Source organism: Acanthisitta chloris, unplaced genomic scaffold, assembly GCF_000695815.1.
Source record: "Acanthisitta chloris isolate BGI_N310 unplaced genomic scaffold, ASM69581v1 scaffold2937, whole genome shotgun sequence".
NCBI classification, from domain to species: domain Eukaryota; kingdom Metazoa; phylum Chordata; class Aves; order Passeriformes; family Acanthisittidae; genus Acanthisitta; species Acanthisitta chloris.
The window spans coordinates 32,361-41,820 of record NW_008680759.1 but is presented as its reverse complement, the minus strand read 5'-3'; the positions used below and the strand labels follow the sequence as shown (position 1 = coordinate 41,820).

General features: G+C 45.3%; 1 protein-coding gene across 1 annotated transcript in view; it reads left to right on the top strand.

Moving 5' to 3' along the window:
• RAP1A (RAP1A, member of RAS oncogene family) overlaps nt 1-9,460 on the top strand; it is a 19,617-nt gene that overhangs the window by 5,871 nt on the left and 4,286 nt on the right. The window contains exons 3-6 of the mRNA XM_009077809.1: nt 1,258-1,326; nt 2,858-2,914; nt 4,201-4,341; nt 8,157-8,300. Of these exons, the coding sequence (XP_009076057.1) occupies nt 1,258-1,326; nt 2,858-2,914; nt 4,201-4,341; nt 8,157-8,300 (411 nt within the window). The remainder of the gene's footprint in view (nt 1-1,257; nt 1,327-2,857; nt 2,915-4,200; nt 4,342-8,156; nt 8,301-9,460) is intronic.

The following is a 9,460-nucleotide window of genomic DNA, read 5'->3' as shown; positions in this document are numbered from 1 at the left end:
AGGGAGGCTGTGGCTGCCCCAACCCTGGTGGTGTTCAATCCAGGCTGGATGAGCCTTGAGCAACCTGATCTAGTGAGGAGGTGTCCCTGCCCAGGGCAGGGGTTGGGACTGGATGATCTGTAAGGTCCATTCCAACCCTTAAATTCTATGATTCTGTGATTTTTCCAGCACACAGCGAGATGTGATAGGACATGGGGGAAAGGCCTTTAAGTTCTCTTCCAACCCAAACCAGCCTGTGATGCTGTGTGTTTCTGCCACTCTGAAAGTTTGCAAATCCTTGTGTGATAAATTCGAACCCTCTCAGCCTTCTACCCAAGCAAAATGTGGCTTATTGAAACAGTGAATCTGCAGAATTTGTATACAAAACCTGTGCAGAGTTCAGTTGCTAAAACACAGTTGTTTGTGTTTGTTGATTTTTCAAGAGACACAACTAAGCGCTGAGATCTTGACACTTAGTTCTACAAACAAACAACACTTTGTTTTATAAATACCAGCCAAATCTTCAGTGCTGTGCTTTGCTGCAGATTATTGTGGCTAAGAGCATAGGGATGAGGGGTGTGAAGGAAAAGGAAGGAAAATCACAGCCTGACAGGAGCCAAAATGCACCAGGCCCAGAGTTTGGATGTCCAGAGATGGGACAAATCCATGGGACAACTTGGTGGGAAATGTTTAAAGTAGATTTTCTTTGATGAATTATATATGGAAGGAAGATTTCCTCTTGGATCTGAGTGATGTCTCCTGCTGTAATGGTTTCATACAAATTGAGTAGCTGGAGCCTCTCCAGGTTCCACTTGCTGCTCTGCACTGTGTCTGTGCTCTGGGTGTGTGATCCACTGTGACTCGGAGATGATTTGGATTGAAATGTGGATTTTCCACAGAGCACAGGTCACCAGTTCTTCTGATGAAATTGCAAGTCTTCCATATTTGGTGGTTTTTATCCTTCTGAAGTCACAGGCCCCTGGAGTAAAGGGGTTTTTGAGGAGATCATCTTCTATGAGTCAAGCAAGCAGAGAGTTTCCATTCAAAAAACTTAGGAGAACATGCTGAAATAAAGTGATCTTACTACAACAGAAAATAGACTAATTTTCATTTAGAAGTTGAAATTTTGTATCTTTATTTCTCTGCTCCTGCTACTGAATTTTAATACTAATGTTGAGTAGTTTTTCTCTTGTTAACTTTTCATAAAATGCATCTTGGTAGATGTTATTTGATTGTGTTCAATTCACTTAATTTCCTTCTTCTTTCCTTTCTCCCCAGACTGTACAGTTTGTTCAGGGAATTTTTGTTGAGAAATATGACCCAACAATAGAAGATTCATACAGAAAGGTAAAATACTCTAAGTTTTAATTTCTTTCAAGTCTCAGATTTTAATAATGCAGCGAAATGTTGTCAGAATGAGAAGGATCTTTTCCAAGGAAATATTTTGGCTGTACAGAACCACAGCAGGAAAGGGAGACATGGAATGCATCAATCTGGGAAATGCTTTTGTGCAGGTAGTTTGCTTTGGCTTTACAGAGTATTTACTGGCTTAGGGTCTCTGAATGCAATCAGACAAATTGTATCAGTTGCTATAAAGCTGAATGATCAAGGAATAACAAATCCTGCTGTGAATTGAGCTGTTCCCCAGTGTAGTTGTGTTTCACAGGAGCATTAAACCTCCCTTACTGCAGACAACCAGCAGCTCTCACCTTACACCTCCAGTGACTCAAGGCAGTGTGAGGCTGCAGCTCTCCACTGGTTGTCTGGTTCTTCCTCAGAGATCACTACACCTGCCCAAGAGGGAAATTTGGTGGTGTTTGCCTGAACCATCACCAGTTTCCAGCTGTGCTCCTGCCAGTGCTTCTGACTGATGCCTGGGAACAGGAACAGCTCAGCCAAACTAGGGTCAGCCTGTTGCTCAGCACTATTGGCTGCCATTTGATTTATAGTTTTCACTTCAAAACATCAAGGTAGCAACATTTGCTCTGTGTGTGCTCTGGACAAGCTGTGAGAGAGGATATATCCACCCTCCATCCCAGCAGGTTGTGTTGCTGCAGCATAGCAATTGCCTCGTGGGGTTCTCTTTTAGCCATGGCTGTTTTGCCATTTAGCTGAAGTGTGTTCTGCTTGGTTTGAGGGATATGAGATTCTTTATGGCTGTTTTGGATGCAGGGTTGGAATTGCTGAGCAAAAATCCTTGTCAGGGTCCCTAACACTGTGCTGTGATGTAATTCCATCCACAGAGCTGCTTTCTTCCCAGGATTGATGTCAAGTGACCCATTGTTTTATGGATTAGCATAAATGTCACTGTCATTAAAGGCACCTAAACAGAAACCAAAGCCTTGTAACGTTTGTGCCTGTGATCATTAGTTGTGAATTGTGGGATGAGTTTTGCTGTTAGGTTTATTTGATTTTTCCTGGAATTACCCTCCTTGGATCTGAGACATTTCTCAGGGAGTGGAAGATTTGCTGAGCCTAGTTGTGAGCATCGTGCAATATTTTGCTTGGTTTTTTCTTCCTTACTCCCTTCTCCCCCTAACAGCAAAGGAAAATAAAAGTTTTAAGGCCCTTTGATTTGTGAGAGTGGATTAAGTCGAGATATTTACAATCTCACTTAAGTTGAGATGTTTACAGTGAGCTGCTCATTTAAGCCTTTGTAATGAACAGAGTCCTGGAGCATGTGAGCTGACCCAAATGCCTGGCTTGGGGCGTAATTAATCCTCTGATTGCAGTGCTGTTCAGCCTTGGGGAAGTGCAGGTGCCTGGATTGCTAATAGAGCTCTTTGTGGCAGAAGTAAAACTCAAGCTGAGCTTGCTCTTGCCTGTCCCATTTCAGCCACTTTAGCTTGAACTGTTTGTCTCTTCCCTTTCTCCCCAGCAAGTGGAAGTAGACTGTCAACAGTGTATGCTTGAGATCCTCGACACAGCAGGGACAGTAAGTATTTTTTTTGCTGATTGTGTGGAGTTGCTTTGTTAAGAGTGATAATCCTCACCAAGTGCAAGCAATAAATCAGCTGCAGTAATTTAAACTGAACGATTTTGTTTAACAACCCAAACTCAAAAGTGGTGGATGAGATCTCTGCAGCTCTCCCAGCCCTTGTGAGCCATTCCCAGCTCTTCCCCAGTGCTGGGACACAAAGATTGGTGCCTCCTGTACCTCTCACCTCTTCTCTGCCATCCACCACATGAACACTCTGCTATGGGATAATTGAAATGTGAATTTTGCAAGTGGCCAGAAGACACAGATTGGAGCCAATCCCAGGCAGTGCACAGGGTTTGCTTCCCAGCACATCACATCAGCCTCCACGGGAGGATTTCCTCAGTAAACATCTTGTACCTGCCAAGGAATCCTCCTTCAGCCAGGTGGCACCTCCCTGGCACTGCCTCCTGCTGCTTTGGGAGGCTCATGTTGTTCTTTGTGACTCCCTTTGCCATGCCAGTGTCACCTGCCACCCTGCAAAGTTGTGTCACTTACCTTGTAAGGGTTGAGTGCCCATCCCAGGGGGAGATTGTGTTCCTCAAAGTTGGTTTTATTGAGAAAGCTTTGCAAATTAGCACCAGCAGAAGGAGAAATCATTGTTATGTGGGAGTGGTAAAATTCCTTTCACAGGCTGGGACAAAGGCAGCTCTGAGCAGGGACAGAGTGTCCAGTTTGCTCTGCATTGAACCTCTAAACCATTGTCATGCTGTGTAACTGGGCATGTTCAGAGGTGACCAAGGCAGTGCCTTTCCACAGTTGTGCTCACAATAAATCCTGAGCATGTGGCCCTTGGGCCTTGTTTCAATATTGTGTGAGAAGAGAAGTTGAATTTCCAGTCCCTGTCTGTTGTCTGGGGGTTGCTCTGCTGGCAGATTCATGCTTGACACCATATCACCAAGATCACTTCAAAATGTATCACCAAATCCACATACCTGATGGTTTGGGATGTACAGATCTGCAGAGATAGTTTTATTGCTTCTCTTCGTTTTTTTCCCATTTTTTTCAAGAAGCCTTTTCTCTATTGGGGGGGAAAAAAACCCAAACCTCAAAGGGCAAGAGATGTGTTAATGCTTTTATTAACTTTCCATGCTTCAGTGGATTTGTGTGAGGGGAAAATATATAAATGCAATGCTGTGTGGCACTGTGTTCTTGTCTCCAGTAGAACAGGAGGATTCCTTTGTAACTAACTCTTCATTAGCTGCATTCACTAGCTAATTACTGTTAAAACCATTTGATTACAGGAGCAATTTACAGCCATGAGGGATCTCTATATGAAGAATGGCCAAGGGTTTGCACTAGTATATTCTATAACAGCACAGTCCACGTTTAACGACCTACAGGACCTGCGGGAACAGATTCTACGGGTTAAGGACACTGAAGATGTAAGTAGAGAAGTTTTTTTACTGCTGTAAATGGTTAAAATGTGTTTGTAAGGAATTGGTGAGCAAAATACAGGCCCCAACTCCTGGAACTGGAACTCCTTTAATTCCTAAGGTGTGATTGCAAGGTGGGAACTCTGTGTAGGCTTCCTCCAAAAGAAGCTGCTTCATGTATTCAAGGGTTTGCCCTGAGGAGTGTGCCAGAAATGGCCTATTTTTTTCCACTGACAGCTCCAAAGTAGCCTCTGGCTTTGATGTGGATTGCTTTGGGGTTGTGGATTGCTTTGGGGTTGTTGTCAGCCACGCTGTGAAACTCCTGCCCACATCCCTTATCCCCCCACAACCTCCTGCACTGGGAGATCACTGCACAGGGCCAGGACACCAAATCCTGAGTAAGCCATGTGTGTTTTATTCAGCTGTCCCTGCAGGAAAATGCAGTTGGAGCCCTGAGCAGAGCACTTGGGATGGGATGAGCACAGCCCTCGGGCCAACCTCCCCAGGCAGTTGCTTCCCTTGGATCCTCATCCATGTATCCTGATTACCTGGGTTTGAGTGGCTTTGGGTTCCCTCCTTGGTGTAACAAGCTGAACTTCTATTTATGCCAAACTGCTTTTCCTTTAGGTAGGGATTATGCTTGGGTAAATCCCTGGTACCAGGAGGGCTGTGTTAGCCTCAGCTGTGTGAGGGAGGGGAATGTGCACTGTAAGCTGGAGAGGTTCATCACACAATGCACACTGCTGCTGTCCCTTTTCCTTCAGGCCTTTGATTGAGTGATTAAAATTCGTTTATTTATTCTGTGTTACTTATTGAATCCAAGCTTGGAACATTGAAGCCACGTTGTGCTGAGTTAGGGAAATGTGCTCCTTCCTGTGTGTAGCTTTAAAAGTCACAATATTTAAGCCATTAAATTATATAGGTCTGGCAAAGTTGAAATTCAAGTCTTCTGTGTGAAATAGTAGATGATCAAAAGGTGGTTGTTCATCAAACTCCAGTTTTGGCTCTATGATAAAAGATTGAAACCTTTTGTAATAACCTTAGAGAGAGTTTCACATGAAACCTCCAGTTGTTACCCATCTCAGTATCACTTTGGGCCCTGTTATTTCACACCTTTATATGCTTGAATTTTTTGCTGAACAAGTTCAAAACACGTTTTGCTGTGAGAAAATTTCACTATGTAGAAACCCATAGAGAATAGGATTAAGCTGATGCTACAGTTGTAAATATCTCTGATTTGAAATAGGCTGTTTTGGATTTGCCTCATCTGTTGCCTTAACTTGAGGTTCCTGAGGTAATAAGCAAAGCTCCAAAATAAAAACACGATCATTTTCTAATGCTTATGAGCTTTAAAGACATAAATTAATCTTGAGTGTAGTCATATCAGGAAGAGACTACAAATATTATCCCTGAAGTAGACGAAAAACGCACAGCGTGGTGTAAATTACCAAAGGAAGTGGATAATGATTTATTTTCCAGCTGGAAAGTGCTGGTTTTCTGTTCAAAGAATGAAATGGTGGAGGAAATGGAGTGTGTGCACACCCTTATCAGCAGTTCTTCAGGGTTTTTTTCAGCTCTGACACAACGTGAGGGAAACAGGATGCTGTCTGTGCTGTGGGCACGCGGAGCAGCACAGCACGTCCTGCTGTGGTCTGAGGTGTTCAAACCCACCTCAGCTCAGGCTGAATCATCCCCTGAGGCCTCTGAGGTGCAAATTCCACGTGAAACATAACCCACAGTTCTCAGGTGTACAGAGCTCTGTGGAGCTGCAACCAAAGTGGCTGTGCAAAGAGCAGGAGGGACGTGCAGTGCCCAGGACTGTGCTGGCACCTTGTCCCCTCCACCTGAGAGGAGGTAGTTTGGGTTGCTGTGGAGGGGTTTGGGGTGGGTTTTTTATGGGCTTGTTTAAGGTCTTGAGGAACCACACACTGGTTTGGGTTGGAAGGACCTTAAAGCTCATCATGTCCCACCCCCTGCCATGGGCTGGGACACCTTCCACTAGCCCAGGGTGCTCCAAGCCCCATCCAACCTGGCCTGGAACTTCCTTTTCTATATATTTGTATCATCTTGGTGGGCTACAGCCCTGCTAGACACTGCCTGGGAAAGAGAGAAAGCCTTCCTGAAATGCTCTATCAGGATGTTATCTCTCAGATGTCACAGTGCTGGTTTTAACTGCCCTTTTTGCCCTTTTTTTTTTTTTTTTCTGCTGAGAGAATTTTAACTCCTATCTAAGCATAAGTGAGGAGAGTGAGTCCTGCTGCTCACATTCAGCACTGCTTATTCTGAAACTTTCTGAGACAAAGGGATTTATAACTTATTGAGCACAGATTGCACTTGGCTTTCCACACTGCACCAAGCAAATACAATCCCAGCCCCTGTGAGAAAGCAGTGAGGTACAGCTGAGCAGGAGGCTCTGTCCCTTCTGCTGCCCTTTGTGCCATTTGGGGGAGGGCTGAGAGATCCAAGGAGCAGCTGGAGCTGTGTCAAGGGAGGTTTAGGTTGGATATGAGGAGAAGGTTCTTCCCCCAGAGGTGTTTGGGCACTGAACATCTCCCAGGGCAGTGGGCACAGCCTCAAACCCAACAGAGCTCCAGGAGTGTTTGGCCAACACTCTCAGGCACAGAGTGGGAATTTGGTCTGTCCTGTGCAGGGTTAGGAGTTAGATTTGATAATTCTTGTGGGTCCCTTCCAGCTCAGGATATTGTGTAGTTCTGTGATTCCTTTTTCTGTTGCAAAGACATTGGGAATAAGCATTTTCTGCAGCCAAAGTCATTTTCCTACAGTATTCAATTCTGGGTTTCTATAGGAAGTGTCACAAGGAATATGGTTTCCCAAGCCAAAGTCATTTTCCTACAGTATTCAGTTTCTGGGTTTCTATAGTAAGTGTCACAAGGAATATGGTTTCCCCAAGGCACTTTTTTCCTCATGAAGGAGCAAGAAAGTGACTCACCCAGACACTGGAAATGGCTTAAGGAGAGGAACAGATGCCCTTTCATCATTGTCTTGAACAAGTGATTTGCCTGTATTTGCATCACAAGTGCAGGATGAGTCTTTTGAACATATATCAAGTGTTTGTTTTGCTATTGCAAGAGATTATTTATGGGAAGTGATGTGCTTTCAGGAGCTGAGCTGCTGGGAATTCCAGTTACTCTGAGCTAGTAAATCTGGAGCAGTCTTTGTTCCTGTTGTAGTGAGCATCCTCTGTCCTGTGTGTGTGCAGAGTCTCACTGGGATGAGATTGCACTGGGATGAGAAAGGCAGGTGGGTTTGTGTTCTGTGGAATACTTGGCTGCACAGGACTATCCTTTTTATCCCATGTCCAGGGCAGAGCTTCACAAAGGTGTTTCCATTTATTGTTGTGTGACTTGACAACAGGTTGACAGGACAGGTCAAAGGGGCTTGAAACATAGAGTATGTGCCTGAAAATATGTGCTGGGTGTGTTGTACAGGCTGAAGTTGTATGAACTGGGCTGAGTTGGCAGCAGCTCAGGCTGCTGTCACAGCACAGTCCTGATAGGCATTGTGAGAGTAAACTGACTTTGGGACCAGAAAAGCAAACTTTACCGACTTAAATGATAATATTTCAGCACCGTTTTGGTTTTCTGTGTTTTAATTTAGTGCACCAAGCTGTCTGTGGTGTGGACTTTATTCAACCTTTTCCCAGCAGGCATCAAAATTCAGCCTGGTCCATCAGCTCTGCTGAACTCCTGATTTTTAGTGGTTTTCATGCTGTATTTCCCCCCTATTCCCTTTTTGAGCCACAGCAGCACAGTCCACATTGTCCATGAACTTGCTGATGCATCTCCTTGCTTGTTCCTCTCCAGGTTCCCATGATTCTGGTTGGCAATAAATGTGACCTGGAGGAAGAACGTGTCGTTGGCAAAGAACAGGGGCAGAACTTAGCAAGACAGTGGTGTAACTGTGCCTTTCTAGAATCATCTGCAAAGTCTAAAATCAACGTAAACGAGGTAACTATCAGCTCTGCTTTCCAACTCCAGTATGAATGTGGTGTTCAACCAACATATATGTCTTAACTGGAAATGATAAAGAATCGTGTCCAGGATGGTTCTGAATTCTCAGCCTGAGAAGGGTTTACCAGGCAGTGTATTCAGCTGTTTTGTTTGTTTTAAGATCTGCTCCTTTTTTCCCCTGTAAAGGGTGAGTGAGTTCCCAGGTAAGTGTTTTCTATAGCCTGAGTCAGAGGCCATGAACAGCAGAGGATCCTGAGCAAGCCCAGTGAGCTGAGTGACTCCTAGCTCAGCTTAATTTATCTGGAAGGTACTTTTCTCAAGATAACAGCTGCTTTTCCAAATGTGGCACCTGCCCCACTGAATTCCTGGTCATGTTGTGTCGTGTTGGCTGTTGTCGTCGAAGTATTTGCTTTTCACGTTCCTGTTACGTGTGGCTGCTCAAGCAAAGACACCACCACAACCCTTTGGTCAGCCACCAGTTTGCTGAGACCATATCCAAACACAGCTCTGAGCAGCTCCCCGAGCTGAAATGAGAATCCCCTTTGCACTGAGCTGCTTTTTGCTGCTGCCTGGGGCTGTGGAGTTGTGCTGAGGGAGCTCTGCAACCAAAGTTTGTGTTCCATGCCCTGAATTATCTGCCTGTGACAGAGGCCAGGTTTCCAGCCACAAAAGCTAAGGTGACCCTGTTGAGCAGAGCTGACGTGGTGCCAGCAGATAACTGGGACCGTTTAGGAGGTTGTGTGATAAGCAGGAGCTGCAGGATCTTGGACTGGGCCCAGGGTTCATTTGGCAGCTGATGGGACGTGCATCGAGCTGCTTCAAAGGGAAGGCAGCTCCAGGCTGCATGAATTGCAGCTCCTGTGGTTGGGATTAGCCTGGCTGTAGTGCATACTGATCCAACCCAGTAAATATAGCTCACTGAGCCAGACTGCTGCCAGCAGGGATTTATTTGTGTGTGTGTCAGAGCTGGAGGAGAACCTGACTGGTGATGAAGTCCTCAAACACATCCCCACGGGTGTAACAGATTCCAGTTTAGTGGTGTTGCCACAGTTTGTGGGGCAGTGTCTGACCTCAGCTCAGCCAGAGGTGCCCTGGGTGGGGAAGGGCTTGTGTGGTAGGCAGAGCCCTGAGCTCTGGTTTCCATCCCCTCATCCCCA